A 17619-nucleotide genomic window follows, 5' to 3' on the forward strand; every position below is an offset into this window, starting at 1 on the left:
AAACGTGTGTGAAGTTCCTTGTTGGTAAGTAATTAACTTTGTCCTGAATGATTTTGAATTATGGTCACTGTCGTAAAACCTACCTGGTAAATATCATTTAAATTAAACTATTATAATTTTTGTTCAAACATATATAGTAAGTTGTTAAATAAATTTTATAACAACGGATAAAGATAAATTTGCTAATACATCCGCAAATTTATAGTATCGATATTTAAAAAAAATGTTTCAGTTGATTTTATTTTGAGTCAAATTACAGTACTTTATATATAAGTTAATACAAAATTATATGTAATTTTAATATTACTTTTTAAATTTCTGAATTAAAGTGTCTGTTAAGAATATAATCATAAAATTAAAAAAATTTAATTCAGTTCTCTCATATAATTTGATCTTTTATACTAACAATCTTAACTGATACCAAATGTTATTTTTCTATAAATGAAAATTGTTTATCATATTAATTGTTAATTAATTTGTTCTATTATATTATAACGATAGATTTTGACGTTTACAGTGTGTGTATATATATATACAGTAAATGTCAAAATCCTCTCAAAGAACACGGAGACTATATTTTAAACAACTGGAAAATGTTGTAAAGCACATTTAGTATGAAAAACTATATTTATTTGCACACTTATATTATAATTATATGAGTAAATATATAATTGTCTGAACAACGTATTTATTTTATTAATAATAGTAATATACAAAAAACGTATACATTGAGAGGATTTTGATGTAGACAAAAATCTATACCATATTTGTGAAAAAAGTAAATTTAAAGAATTAGTATAGTTTCCTTTGGCCTTTAACACCTTCCTAATGTGATCAGGCATAGAATTAATAACAATCCTGCAATGGTACAATGTTATTTTCTTCCACTCATCCTGTACCATAATTGGTGGATGCTTTCAGGCAGAGCTGCATAGTCAGAAAAGCGACGTTTAAGAAGGAACCAGATGTGTTCAATCAGGCTGAGATCGGGCAATTGGGGCGGCCACTTAAGCAGGTTAATATTTTAATCCTGAAGCCATGACATTACCCTTCTGGAAGTATGTTTTGAATCATTATCTCGCTGAAAAAGAAAGAGCTTACTATCAATGTGGTAATAATCGATAGATTGTAACAAATAGTCGTCAAGTATTTCGACGTAAATAACGCTATCTGACCCGTTCATACCGCTAAATGGCGGGCGTTTTTTTCATTTTGGTTTTTTATTATTCATGTAGAGAGTTGGCAACACTAAAAAAGAAGAGATTGTTAAGCTCCAAGAAAAATAACATAGCGGAATGCTCCTCTACGGCATGTTTAATGTGAACCGAATTAATGTAAATATGTGATTCTATGTTTATGTGAATAAAATCGGAAAATTAGCAAAGCTGATTTTCATTGGATGGAGACACGATCGGAAACCTGGCGTACGAACAAGACGGATTAGGTGAGGGTTACGGAAAATAATTAATTGTTCCACGAGAACAGGACGGGCCTGACGCGACACTCTATTCTATTAAGTAATGGAACGCCAGCCTGTCCGAGCGAGGCGCGAACCCACGACCGAACTCCCAGTGTTCAGGGAACGAAGACCGCTTGGCCACTGGTGGGTCAATACTACCTCAGACCATAAGACTACCACCACCAAATTTCAATGTTGTTTGTACTGTATTTCTCGCTCAGTTATAGACTTTATCGATGTAGTCCATACCCATTTTCTTTCATCTGAATCAACTCTATTAATTTTGGATTCATTTGACCATATAATCCTCTTCCAGTTTTCTAAGATCTAGTCCAAGCATGGCCAACATACGGCCCACGAGCCAGATCCGGCCCGTCGAATGAATTTATGTGGCTTGCGATTAATCTTCGAATATAAGCTACTCAAGTCCAAATAGCTCGATGAAAAATTCTGATTGCCTAAAAAAGAATTAACAACTCACTGTGCGTTTAGAGTTAAACCTCCATTACAAGTCTCTTAAGTACAGCGTAGAATGTTGATAATGCATGATAATGTGAAAAATGTATCTGTAATCTCTATCTACAATTTAGTCTCTACGGAGTGACACCACAATAAGATCTCGCACCACCTCAAAATCTTCCTAGGGCAGCCTCTGGTTTTACCCATGAAAAAACTTTTCTTTCTAATTCGGCCCGGGGGTAAAAACTGTTGGCCACCCCTGGTCTACTCCATCCTTTCTCAAAGTGGGCGATAACGCCCCCTTGTGGACGCTGGAGGCTTTCAGGAAGGCAGCAGAAGGCTCAGTGATAAAATATGAGTTTTATTTCTTCTCATTGAAACATTTTTTGATCCCAGAAAAAGGATATGGGTCACACCCTATCTATCCTATCCATATAATAATACATGTTTAAATAGTATATTTGCAATAACTGTTTTTAAGATACGCAATAGATGGTAATGTAAAAAGGTAAGTTAAAAAATATGGGGGCACTAGATTCTTTTTTAATTTCAAAGTTGGTTGAAACAAGTTTGAGAACCTGTGGTTTTTTTATAGTCTTTATAGTGTTGGCAAAATTAAGACGTTTCCGTTTATGTAATTTGATAAGTTTAGGCTTCTTGAACCTTCAAATTGTTACGTTTTAGACATCTGCGGATAATTGAAGTACTCACTTCTATTCATAAGCCATGTTTCAATTGCATCTTGTTTGATAACGAGTGGACGTTGCAATTGCAACGTCCACTCGTTATCAAACGTTTCTATTTTGGCCCTCAACGTTTTCTTCCTGCCAGCTCTTAAATTTTCATGATGTGGTTGGTAGCTCACTATTTTTATTCTGGATACTCTCGAACGCCAAACACCAACTTATAATGCTGTTTTCTCAACAAAAACGTTTTTTCGGCAGGTTCACAATACGGGTTTCTTTTTACTGGAAAGCTTCAAGATGACGCATATCAAGCAGCAGTTCACTTGCATATTTAGGGTAAGGGCTTCTGTTGCCGACTGCTTTCAGTAGTCGACCATGTAAGCCGAAATCCGTGCATAATTAATCCATCTGAACAGGTTTAGGTGAGTTATCATCACAGGAAGATCATAAGATGATCTCATTCTCAATGGCATGTAAGAATAACAGGTTGCCTCACTTACGAAAATGGAAAAAACTATTGAGCAACATTCCTGGTAGTTGACCACTTAAGTCTTAAGTATTTTTAGGTCTTTAAAAGATGATAAAGGTTCTATATTTCAGGTGCGTATTTTTTACAAAATACCTATTATTGAGCTCGCTTACTTGTTTTTGTGGGTGGCAAACTATCAAAGCACCTGCCGTAGCTAAGAATTTGAGTCAATTCTGATCAAATATGTAAATAATAAGGTGGTCGAGTACTGAGTATACTGACTCCGTAAATTCGCATGTTCGACCGCGGTGATCGAATACTGGAATTTGTAACTTTTTTTCGTGACATTGTCCATGATTGACATGCCAGGTCTCCCTTTCACGGTTGTTACATATGTGAGGCTCTCAATGAAGGGAAACTCAGTTGCCGACCGCTGTAAATGATCGTGCAACTACGCTGGTTGACTACTGGTGGAGAATAACCAGTGATCAACCACTGATGTACGCCTGCTTTCCAATGTCTGTTATTCCAGGGTATTTAATATTTAAATGTCAAACCGATCAAAATCATCCACAAAAACTGAAAATAACTAAATTAACAGTTGAATAATTCATAGTTTTAAAAACCTTGCATGTATCAGAGTATAAAATTGTCACCAGTAAAAAGCAAAATCCAAAAACGCAAAATAAATCAGTATACAGAGAAAGCACTCTCTGATACTCTTTCTACTATTAGAGGCTAAAAAGTGTATCAGAGCTGCATCAAGTTCTGAAAATTCTGAAACAATTCAGTCCAATTCAAATCTATTGCCAGCAATTCCATATACAGTCGACCCCCTATAACACTGTTGATAATTCCGTTTTATATGAATTCCATGTTGTACGAGTCACTTAGATTTTACAAATACGCGTGCCGCGTATTTGTAAAATCTAAGTGACAACATGGAATTCATATCTAAGTGACAACATGGAAATCTCGTACAACATGGAATTCATATAAAACGGAATTATCAAGTGTTATAGGGGGGTCGACTGTACACCATTACATGAAAACGTGTGCCCTGGCTTTTTTTTAATCATTTGTATTGGTTACGACCAATTGGTACAAAAAAGAAAGTGAACGAAAAGATTCTTGAGAGAGTTCATATTACCAAAGAAAAGAGCAAAAGCAAGCAAAACAGAAGAAAGAGAAAGGAGGAAAATTGAAAGACTTCAGAAAAACGTTGAAAGATCTAGTAAATATAGTGGCAGAGAGGGAAAACGCAGAAAAGTTCTTGCATCACTAAATACAAATGAAGTTGTGATTACTGAGAATGCAGACATAGGAACAAAAGATCGGTTCTCCGCTATGTATGTAAGAAGTATTATATTTTAAAACTAATTTAAAATATTTTAAAGTAATGAACGTATTGTACTAGTAATATGTCAATAGCTTGTTCAAAACTCCATCCTTTGTCTTAATCTTGTACAGATTATTTTCATTTTTTTCTCTATTACAGAGATGAAAACTCTCTCATTTTCGGAATACAAAACATAGGAAGCACCATATGTCAAAAAGATATTAGTCAATTGAATGCAACCTCTTTAGCCCTTTGATCTATGATCATAGTTGGTAAACTAAGTCAAATGGTCATGTTAATCCATAATGAACTTGAATCTTTGGTCTGACTGCGATTATATGTCGATTAGCAACTGTTCGTTTCTTAGTGGAAGAATGTGTTTGGAAAGCAAGCCTTTCTTCTTACTTTTCTTCCGATGGCATGTTTCGCACAGCGATAAAAAGTATTTATTATTTTAATTGTTTACGTTGGCATATTTCCGTGACGTTTCTTTTTTCAGTTTATTCTGACATCCCTATCCTACAGCTACATAAACGTTTTCAATAGAACATCGAATATTTTCTCAACTGACAAATAGTATTTCACAGGTACGTCTTTTGTGATCAACTTTTTCATTTCACCAATCTCGAGAACATCAAATCTTTTTAACCTTCGATATTGCAAAGGCGCTTTCTTCACGGCAGATTTAGCTGCTTCAACCTCCGCCAAATGGTTGTCGTCTTTTGTTATTACAGTGTAGTGGTTCTCTTTATCTTTTCCTAAAGTAAGTAATTTCTCCAAGAAACAGTTTTTACTTTTTCCCGGGATCCTCCTCACATCGTATGTCATCAGTCATCTCGAATAAACGTAATAAACATGGTAATTATTAACGAGTTCCTATACACTACTTAAAAGCACAATAACCTAAAACTAGAAGAATACAGCTTTAGACGCACATCAAAGGCAAGCAGAAAATTTATAGTACTACTAAATAACTACTAGTAGGAAGTTCTCGACGTTCAAAACATAATAGTACAGTTGATTCTGACAAATTATGGACAGAATCGATGTGAAATAGAGCTAGTATGTGATCTAAACTTGCCTAAATTTGTAGGAACATTTTTAACTGATTCACTTCAATAAGAACTTGTTTTGCGTAGTAAAAACTTAAGTACTTCAAAAACGTAGTAATTACTAGTTTTTACTAACAGCGAAGAGTAATTTTAGATTTAACTAGCTAAAACTATAATTAACGAAGGGCCTTTGTTAGAACTAGTTTTGCCTGGTAAAATCTAGTTCTGACAGATTCCAGATTTTGGCATTCAAGGTATAAGTTATATTTGCCAGTAATTTGCTTTTGCCGAAATACTGTTTGGATATATTCAGTTATATTTATATTATATATAATTTATATATATGACAAATAAATTGTTTCATTCTATGTTACTAAAAGAGGTTTTATTAAAACAAATAAAATTAATGTNCACTGTGTACAGTAATTTACCTGATAAGACAGACCTCAGAAAAATACTTTATGAGAGCTTTTATACTTTTATAAAGCTGTCTATAATGAAAATTAATTAACTAAGGATTTTTTCGCCCTGCCAAGGTGTGGACCAGTTATCCGGAGTGCTAAGTTATCGAGGGACGCGTTTTCGAGGTTCTACTGTATTTACTTCATTTCATTATATCGAATTGATGAATCGACTACATAGTTCGATTTATCATACGATATAATGGAATGAAGTATAGAAAGATTTGTCAAAAAATTGTCTTTTAATCCTAGTTAACAAACAAATCTTGGCTACTACAAATCGATTTCGATTATTGTTTTATATTTTATAAGGAAATAATAAAATAAGCTATATTAACGTGAAAAGTTTTAAAATATATTATATCTAACGTATATAAAAGACTACTTAATTATTACAAAATGACTACTTATATTCTGTTGGTTTATGTAAGACGCATTACGATGATGGTTGTTCTATGCTTGGTACTGTACAGTACTTGTGTCTGATTTTATAATATATTTTTTTTTCAAGTTGTTCAGTTTATAATTCAAAACAAAATGAAATATTTTAAGATGCATAAAAATTCATGGATTATATGTATATAGGGCTTTAATAATATTGAAGGAATTGGTAGTAAGTTTATTCACGAGTCTATTTGTTCACAGTAAAATGTAACTTATAAAACGCTCTTATACTGTACTGTACATGTATAGTACATATCGATAAGCGATATATTTATTTTATTTACACATCTATATTTATAAATTTTAGATAATAATTACTTAATATGTTAGGATATTTGAATAACTTTTATTGTTTCTTTAATCTCTTATATAAAACATTAAGTAGTTTATTAAATATGCTTGCACTAAGAGCTTGCATTTTACAAGTAAAATAGAATTTTATTTTATTTACAAGGGATTATTTTCATTTTTTTTATTGTTGAATATTTTTTTAGGAAATAAAAGGGCAATTGATTACTAGAATTTGTGCTGCGTATGAATTGAACCCGATTTTTCCGTTTGATGTGTAAATGTTTTCACTCTGTCATTCGAGAAACTAGTTTTTTTTATTGTTCGAGATTATCTTGCAATATAATCTGAAATGGATTCATGTATAAAGTTGACAAGAGATACAGTAGTATTCTGCCTATTTACAGGAGGAATAGGATAGCCATAGAGCATGTTCAATTGATCTAATTCCTGACTTCATAAAGTCTTATAAAAGCAACTGCAATATTATGAGATAAATTTTAGGAGCTTATAAAAGTTATTGTAGAAATCCAGATATTGATAGCCGGTGACAGGATTCTGGAACTTTTAAAACGGAGTTGAAGCCTAATCGTGACGACATTCACTGAAACGTCTAATGTTTGAAAAATATAAGTATATGTATATTACAAGACATGTTTTTCTTATAAGATTATAAGAAAAGAAATATATTGATTTATTTTAATACAGATTTCTTTTCTAACTAAACTATTTTCAGCATGAAAATCCTGAAATCGTTTTATTTAAAAAAGAAAGTTGAAAGTTTTTTTAACGTTTTTTATAATTTGTAATAAACATTTTTTATTATATATATATATACTGTATATGCATACATACATTCTTTTGATTATTTTCTTAGTTTTACAATATTTTTGAGAGTGAAGTTTGTTTATTTATTTATTCATTTCTAAATATATTACTTGGAAAGAAAACAAAATTTAAAATAATAACTTTATAAATGTTATGTATCCATTGACAAAAAAGTCATGCATCCAGATTGCTGTATGCCGAATTTGTAGACAATTCTATGTCTCTGATAGGTATGTAAATGATAACAGTTATGATCCGATTGCATGTCAGGTAGTGCCTCCAGAGTGCCTTGAAATCGTTATCCCAGTATTCTATAGAAAGGCTTTCAGAGATTCAATAAGTCACTCTATTCCGAATTTTTAGTCTAACTGTTGTTTGGAAGTATTCGAACACTAAACATTCTTATACGACGCAGTCAGACATCACGAACAGTTGACAGAGTTCAAGGCTTTTCATACGATTCGGATGGCAATATCCGTATGCTATTTTTAGAAGACATCAGGATTTCATTCAGGCACCGTCCCGTTGTTCAATTTATCTTCTCTTTAAAGACAATTCGGACAACAGGACTGTGCCTAGTTTAAAGAGAAGATAATTCTTGGTGTTTAAACCGAAAACGAGCACAGGAAAATTGCCAAGCTTTGTTAAATGCGATGTTGAAGGAAAAGAAACGCCAAGTGTAGTTTATCCTTTGATGGAAAAAGACTGCTTTTTGGAGCTTTCTATGTATTTTTCGAGGCGCTCAGAGCAAAAGATGCCAAATTCTTCAACTGTTTCAGGATGTCATTTTCATTTTGAAAGAGATACATCGATGTTTGCAAAATGATTTGTAGAAGCAAAATATGAATATGAAAAACATTATAGAATTGATGAAATTAATAGAATGGAATTAAAATAATGCTATGGAGCATGCCCAGAAGGTAGTCGGCTGCGTTCAGACGACTGATCAGAAGGATGTGTTTGAAGCAGTGGATAGTCAAAACACGGCAGGCATCGCTGGACACTCCAGACAAATCATCTGGTAAAATGATCGTCTGATTAGTGAAACAAGTACGAACAACTTGCAACGGCGTCTTTGTCTACCATTCAGAAGCATGTGGAAAGCCTTGCTACAAAACTCTCTTTCATTGGTAGACAATTGTAAAAGGCAAATTTACATCACGGCGATCGTTACATGTCCTGCCATTAGCACCCTATAAAAAATCATCGGTTTTGTTTTAGAAGGGAATGAAGAACGATTACTGTGTTAAAAGCGCAGAAGACTACTGGTGAGTGCTTCAATCCTGCATTTACTGTTGAGCGGCACAACGCCTTGACTGTTAGCGGATGAGGCCATCTCGTGTGACAATTGGCTACTTTTGGTAGTGGTGCGAGGGATATGACAGCGTAGCAATACGTATATTTTTGTACATCTTCATGTGTTCCTTTCGTAGCAGGACTGCAAAATGGCTGTTTGCAGTATGATAATTCTCTGCTGCACATAGTTCGGGTTTTCCAGAAATGTCTGAAACAGTGACGCATTATTTTATGGCAAAAAAGCAATTTCCTGGGACTTCCAGTAGCAGGGATCCCAAATCAATTTTTTATAAACTTATTACTCTAATAAGAATATCGAAATTTAAATTTGACGCTAAGTCGGGGATCCTAGATTACCGATGTAGTGCAAACGCAGCACAAATCTTTAATAATTTCTCCAGAGGTCGCGTTAAAAAACGAACGAAAATACCAGGGGATTCCTCAAAACTTCCCCCGAAGAAAAGTGTCTGAAAACTGTACATGGATTCCCCTAATTCAAATTTGCCTGCGTACCATAAAGCTATAACGCGCTACCGCTCTGAAACGTTGCTACACTTCCTACTGGATTTTCAGATTTATCTTCCACCTAGCATTTATGGGACCAGATGGGATGCCAGCTTGGCTATCTATAAATGAGAGAAATCTGAAGCAGAAGTTGCAACCTCCGTGGGAAAGTTTATCACAGAATAGCATGTATTGCCTCTGTGTCTGCATGCCAGATAATATCGTCTTATGTATCCAGACAAGAGGTGGTCATACAAGGTACAAAATGTTCCTTTAAATTGTATTATTGTTGCACAGGAAATTGTTCCTTTGCTATGACGTATGGTATTATAATTACTTATTACCATCGTCATTATATTCGCATTAATAAAGTTTTAGTCGTTTCTAACACCTTGGTGCGTAACCTTTTTGTCAAAAAGTATATTTTGGAAGTATAAATTTAAATCTTTTCAAAGTTAGCGTTTATGATCATTACTTATTAACAGTTTCCAAAACTAATCTTTTAAAATAATTTACAGACGTCCGTCAACGATAATGGACAAATTAAAGACTTAAAAAAGAATAAGGATTTGAAACCACTGACCAAAAAACAGGGTACTGGTGCATTAGATCCCAGCATGAGACAAGTACTAGAATTTCAAAAGCAAATTTATTTTCCAGGTAAATAGACAGTTTTATTTATATTTTATGTACGACGTAAATCCTATGATATACAAATTGATTAGTTAATATTACAGGATTTAAAATCATTTATATCATAGTCTGCAGTATATTATCAAATACCAGTAAATAGGTGTAGACAATTTGTCTGATAAGCCTATTATGTAAACGATCATACTTATGCATTAACTTTTATAATTATAAATATAGGATAAATATAAAACTGATAAAATTATTTTTAATTAAAACTATTTGCAAAAATAGTTTTAAAATTAACGTAACGCAATTAATATTTGATTTTTTTTATTTTACTTATTTTATTATTTTTTATTGCTTCAGTATTAAAAAGTAAGAGACGTTATTAACTCAAAACTTATTATACTGTTGATTTCATTTTATTTCTAAAGATTAGAGTAGTGATTCGCAATCTGTATGTGCTTACTTCATGCCAAATGTGCTGCGAAAATTTATAAGATATTGCCTTAGATTAATTTCAAATTATTACTTAATGTTCTATTTTAAAATTTACTTCTAGTTTGTTCCTCACTATAATTTACTAAATTGATTATATTTTTTNAAAACAAATATATTATTAATAGAATATTAATATTTAAAATTAATTTAAACGTGTAAAAATAATTCATATTTTTATTTGATTCATTTTAAGAACATTCAACAATCTCTAATTTTATGATCGAGTATTGATTTTTTTAAACTTATTTATTTCTGTCATTATTTGACATTTCGATCACTTTTACAATTTTTATATAAGTTATAATTACAGCTATTTGGCGAGAAGACCTAAAAATTATATCTGTTGTCAGAATGAGATATAGGCTTATACATTTTATATTTTTCTCGGGTGTTAAAAATTACGAAAAATTTCGATCCAAAGCGTTATATAACTTAATTTTTTTAAATCCAAGTTTTATAGTCGTTTTCAAAGAATTAAAAGGAAATGGCTGATGGATCAATTTTATTTCTTGTAATATAATTTTTGATACATTTTTTTAGTTATTTTATTTTAAATACAAATCTGTTTCTATTTCTATAATTTAAAAAACGTGTATAAAATTGAATTATTCCAAATTTTGCTTTAAAATTGATAGCATTTTACATACTTTAGACTCATTTCATAATATTATAACATTAAATTCAAATATTATTTCCATCTGTTTTGCTGAAGTTAATAAATATTGCAAAACATTTTTTATGTTTCATTTGATCACTTTTTTAATTTTATAATTCATTTTCTCTTACGTATATACTGAAATATTCTTGAATTGTCACTACTTATTTAATGGTTATAATTTCACATTATTTCATTTATGATTTTTAATTATTTTACTTCACAATTGATATTCTTCTTTCTATTAACGAATATAGGAAAATAAATTTTTTACAGAGGTGATATTTCTAGTAGTTTCAATATCATTACTATTCTAATGAAAATAAATCGTAGAATAGAAAGCATAAATAATTCCAGAGATAGATTAGTTAAATCACAAGAGGAATATGTGAAAATAACTTTGCAAAAAGATAAAGAAAAAAGCAAAAACATATTAAAATTTATTTACTTTTATTTATTAAATGTTATTTTGTATTAAAAATATAGTGAGTTATTTCTTTCATTATAACATTTCACATTGTGTCAAATTTAAAATATTTTTCAGATGAGAAAATTAGATTTTGCATGAACGTAATAATGCGATTGCATTTATCAAGACAATTTTAAAATAATAATTTAATCATCATCGTTATTTTCCAATTTGTATTTATTTTTATCATATGGCTATCTGATAAATTTGTTTCATTTGATACACTGTACAAGATTATAAATTACAACAAACATAAAGATATATTTGTATTGATACAACAACTCTTAAATAAATTTATCAATTATAGTAAACATTGAAATTCAGATTTTAATTCTTGATGATATAAATTAAAACATTAAATTTAGTGCTTTGACAAACACATCTGTATATTTCATATTCCCATCAGAATTTATAAAAGTAATCCAATTTACAAATATTATTGTGCAAAAAGTATAACAATTATCAGTTTTCTCATCACTGATATATTGTAGATTTAGGAATACATTTAAATAAAGCCTGTAGATTATTGCAGTAGAAAAAAATGGCGTATTATTTTTTTGTTTTTAACTCATTGTAATTCATGATTTGGTATAAAAAAGTAATTAAAGTTATCTATCATTTATAATGGATACTCAATATTCTTTATGATAGGACTCATTTAATTTTTGTTAAAATTAATAAAAAGTTTTATTGAACAACATTATAATTAAAGCTGTTGAGTAAATAAATGATTATTGTTTTACCTCATTCACTTTCTAGAACTTCTGCAAGAGTAAAATTATGTAGATAAACTGAAAGTTCAGGGATTAACTGTTGAAATAATTGATTATTTAAAGTCTTAACTCAACTATTTTAATTTAATATTAAGGGAATATTAATAATTTCAAATTCATTATTTATTTTTCTTAAAGTTTGTTATTTTATTCAATTACTCATATTAATTTCTACAATTTAATTATAATATTATCAATATTCAAAACACCTATTAAACATATTTTATTTATTGTTAAAACTACAATATTTCGGATTGTTATTCTTGTGGGTTGCAATTTTAAAATTTATTTTGTGCTTATAATTAAGACAAAAATTTGTCATTATCTGTTCATTTCAATAATTGAGAAGAGAGAATCGTATCTGTATACAGAATGAATCTTAAAAAAACACGATCAATTAAATTTAGGAAATGATAATATTGAATAACTTGTAAACTGTCAAATTACTCAACTAAACACATTAAAATGATTAATGAAAATAATGAAAAAACTACAGTATAATAACAGAATCGAAATAGGCAACTACAAATTAGGAAATGTAATGTAACAGTATAATTATTTCATTTTTAAAAAACACTTTTAGAATTTTTTGTAATTGATAGTTTTTAATTGAATGTTATTTCACTGAAAATTTATTTTTTAAAGTAAAGCTGTCGATATTAAAACCATTTAGACTTGATGTTTTTTATAAGAAAAGATTTTTACTGTTGTTTTAATTCTCTTGTTTTTGGAAACTCTTTTACCAAATCAAGAGTTTACATATTTTATGATTTTCTAAAATAATTAATATCCATTTAAATCGATATTACTCAGACGTTTTTTTACCAACAGTGAATATACAGCTTTGTACATCGTATTTTCTTGTCATTTTTTTACAATAATATTAAAAATGAATTTTCAAAATTAATTGGATACTTGAAATTTAAATATTATATTATAATAGGATATTAAGTATTTTTTATTGCATTATAAATTGATTTTATTTTAAATACAAATCTGTTTCTATTTCTATAATTTAAAAAACGTGTATAAAATTGAATTATTCCAAATTTTGCTTTAAAATTGATAGCATTTTACATACTTTAGACTCATTTCATAATATTATAACATTAAATTCAAATATTATTTCCATCTGTTTTGCTGAAGTTAATAAATATTGCAAAACATTTTTTATGTTTCATTTGATCACTTTTTTAATTTTATAATTCATTTTCTCTTACGTATATACTGAAATATTCTTGAATTGTCACTACTTATTTAATGGTTATAATTTCACATTATTTCATTTATGATTTTTAATTATTTTACTTCACAATTGATATTCTTCTTTCTATTAACGAATATAGGAAAATAAATTTTTTACAGAGGTGATATTTCTAGTAGTTTCAATATCATTACTATTCTAATGAAAATAAATCGTAGAATAGAAAGCATAAATAATTCCAGAGATAGATTAGTTAAATCACAAGAGGAATATGTGAAAATAACTTTGCAAAAAGATAAAGAAAAAAGCAAAAACATATTAAAATTTATTTACTTTTATTTATTAAATGTTATTTTGTATTAAAAATATAGTGAGTTATTTCTTTCATTATAACATTTCACATTGTGTCAAATTTAAAATATTTTTCAGATGAGAAAATTATATTTTGCATGAACGTAATAATGCGATTGCATTTATCAAGACAATTTTAAAATAATAATTTAATCATCATCGTTATTTTTCAATTTGTATTTATTTTTATCATATGGCTATCTGATAAATTTGTTTCATTTGATACACTGTACAAGATTATAAATTATAACAAACATAAAGATATATTTGTATTGATACAACAACTCTTAAATAAATTTATCAATTATAGTAAACATTGAAATTCAGATTTTAATTCTTGATGATATAAATTAAAACATTAAATTTAGTGCTTTGACAAACACATCTGTATATTTCATATTCCCATCAGAATTTATAAAAGTAATCCAATTTATAAATATTATTGTGCAAAAAGTATAACAATTATCAGTTTTCTCATCACTGATATATTGTAGATTTAGGAATACATTTAAATAAAGCCTGTAGATTATTGCAGTAGAAAAAAATGGCGTATTATTTTTTTGTTTTTAACTCATTGTAATTCATGATTTGGTATAAAAAAGTAATTAAAGTTATCTATCATTTATAATGGAAACCATGTACGAAAGCAGTAGTAGCATAAAAATACTTCGAATAAAATCTTACTTTATGTAATAAAATATACTGTATATCAATTTTAATAAAATTTTTAATTTTTAGTTTAGAATACCAATTATTTTTTATTTGTTGACCTGGTACCTACTTTGATTTAATGCCGTTAATTTTAAAAAGAACAAGCATTTTGCAATATTACAAATTTTTCAGATACATTGTTGACTTCGAATTTTTTTTTGTGTACAACGACTTTTCTTTTGAAGCCAACGTGTAATATAATCGATAACGAAGTATTTTTGTTTCATTAAAGTTTTATTCTGTGAGTAATTTTTTATTTTCAATTATTGCTATGATATGAAGATTTATAAAATAAAAATGTAATCTTTAATTTACTATTTATTTAAATCACTTAAAGTAATTTAAGTACTTCTATATACTAATTCATAGAAAATCTATCATTGATTCATTGAAAGCTATTTTTTAAAAATATTTTTAAAGCTATCATTTTTAATTATTTGTTCATTTAATATTTAGGAAAAATTATGTGTTACTAATTTAAACATTATTTGTTTTTAAAGAAATATTAAATATTTCTTAATATAACATTATTTTTATATTTATGATTCAAACAACGTAGTATTTTAGCAATGAAAAATAATTTTAAATTTCAACTTATTTTATTGAAAAAACGAGATATTTTAAAACAACATAATTTTAAATCACCTATTTCAAAACTTCACATTTTGATAGAGTTAAAACATTTTGGTTTATTATGTACTTTAATGTGTAAATTCGAAACTAGTTTTCAAAAGCTTGTTTGGTTTGGTGAAACTAAAAAGTTTGGTTTGGTTTGATAAGGTACGACAACGCAACACATGGACGATTGTCAAGCAGGACTGCCTCCGGTGTGGACTTTCATTGGAAAAATGCCCCCTATTTAGCTGTCAGACACGTGAAGAAAACCCGGAAAACTCCACGCAGCCAGCCTATTGCTAAGACGCAAACCCTCGCCTACCGACCAATGTTCAGGAGATAAAACTACTGAACATTGATAGTTGGTCTATGGGAGAAACTTTAAAAGAAAATGATTGAGCTGCAATTTGAAAAAAAAATTGTAGACCTATAAATTTCCACTGTCTGTCTGTCTGTCCTTTCTTAATTTAGAGAACGAAGTTAGTTAGATATTTTTGGAGCAGAAGGGCAGATTAAGTATACAGGAACTTCTGGTTTAAACCAGAAGTCATGTTATTGTAATTTGAAAATTTTCTCTGAAAGGAATTAGATAGATGATCGGCACGACTCTATTATTAGCAGGAAAAGTGTAAGGCAGAGGAGCACTACACTACTAATTTGAGGCGGAGAGCATATAATTTAAATTAAATAAATTAAAAATATGATTAAAAATTGCAGCCCGGCATTTTGACGATGTCACAATAAATAATTGCTCGTTTAACATTGAATTTTTTTTCATCTAATGAATATTTGGATTTATTTCTTCTTCTTTATCTTCGCCTTTTCCCATGTTTATATGGGGTCGGCTTTTCCTTCTCTAATGCGTTTTTTTCCATTTCGCCTTATCAATGGTTTCTTCTCTCATAAGTCCCTTCTGGTTCAAATCTTCTTTCACCTTATTCAAGCATCTTTGGTCTTCCTCTTTTCCTCTTTCCTTTTACTACCGGTTTTCTGATATTCTTTCCAACATAATTGTCACTTCTTCGCTATACGTGGCCAAACCAACAATACGTGGTCAACTACATTCTTTCATCTTTTTGCTTAAGGAGCCCACCTTAACAGAACCTCTAATAAAATCATTCCTTATTCTATTCTTCTTTGACACTCCACACATCCATCTCAAAATTCTCATCTCCGCCATCTCCATCTTTCTTTCTTGGACTCTTGTTATTATCCATGTTTTAGCTCCATATAACATTGCAGGTCTAACAACTGATTTATACAATTTTCTTTTCAGATTGCAGCTAACTTTCTTGTCGCATAACATACCGCTCAGCTTCCTCCAATTCATCCATCCTCATTGAATTCTATGCTGCACCTCCGAGTTCAATTCTTCTCCCATTTTGACAAATGTCCCAAGATATTTAAAACTCGGAACAAAAGAGAGCGGCACATTTCGGATTTTAATATTACACTCATCTCTACTATTCAGAGTCACATAAGCTGTTTTAGTTCTGCTAATCTTCATGTCTCTTTCCTCCGATCTTCCAGTTTTTTCTCAGCCTTGGTTTGGAAAAGTTCACACAGCACAACATTATCCGCAAGCAGCATACTCCACGGATCCTCACACCATGTCCATTATCAGATAAAACAAATGAGGGCTAAGGACCTATCCCTGATGTAAACCAACATTAACGAAGAACCCCTCTGTAGTGCCACACTGCTCTTAACTTGGGTTTTTGCTCCTTCATACATTTCCTTGACGAGCCTAACATATTTCTCAGGAACATTCTTTTTCCTCAAACATCTCCATATCTCTTGTCTTGGTACCCTATCATGCGCCTTTTCTAGATCTATGAACACCATGTGCAAATCTTCCCGCATTTCCCCGTGTCTTTCCATCAGCTGTTTTAGAGTAAAGATAGCAGTCAGCTACTTCCCGGCAAAAAGCCAAACTCTTCCTCCCCAATCTCAGATTCCTGCCAAATCCTTCTTTCTACAATTTTCTCCCAAATCTTCATAGTATGAGACAATAACTTTATACCCCTGTAATTTCTGCAATTCTGTACATCTCCTTTACCTTTAAAGATTGGCACAAGAATGCTCTTCCTCCATTCATTTGGAATCTTCTCCTGCTGCCAGAGTTTCTTCATAAGGTTCCAGAGGATATCAATTTCATCCTTACTCAAACATCTCCAAGCCTCAACCGGAATCCGATCAGTGCCTACTGCTTTCCCCATCTTCATTTTCCTAAGCACACTTTCCACTTCTTCTGAGGTTCCACTGCTAATACAGTATCTTGCACCACTCCTTCATTTGTTTCTCCATTCTCGTATAAAGTTCTGGGGTTTTCTTCATTCAATAAATTCCTAAAATATTCTTTCCATCTTTCCTTGACCCATTTGTAATCTTGTAATACCACTCCTTTATCATCTTTAATCAG

The 17619-nt window shown here is 30.1% G+C and overlaps 1 protein-coding gene across 2 annotated transcripts in view; it reads left to right on the forward strand.

Annotated features, from left to right (window-relative positions):
• Nucleotides 1–17619, forward strand: part of LOC111619657 — a 126462-nt gene that overhangs the window by 95392 nt on the left and 13451 nt on the right. For both annotated transcript variants that reach the window (XM_023361423.1, XM_023361422.1), the window contains exon 4: nucleotides 9804–9945. In XM_023361423.1, the coding sequence (XP_023217191.1) occupies nucleotides 9804–9945 (142 nt within the window). The remainder of the gene's footprint in view (nucleotides 1–9803; nucleotides 9946–17619) is intronic.

Source organism: Centruroides sculpturatus, unplaced genomic scaffold (genome assembly GCF_000671375.1).
Source record: "Centruroides sculpturatus isolate CEXI.00-Female unplaced genomic scaffold, Cexi_2.0 scaffold25, whole genome shotgun sequence".
NCBI classification, from domain to species: domain Eukaryota; kingdom Metazoa; phylum Arthropoda; class Arachnida; order Scorpiones; family Buthidae; genus Centruroides; species Centruroides sculpturatus.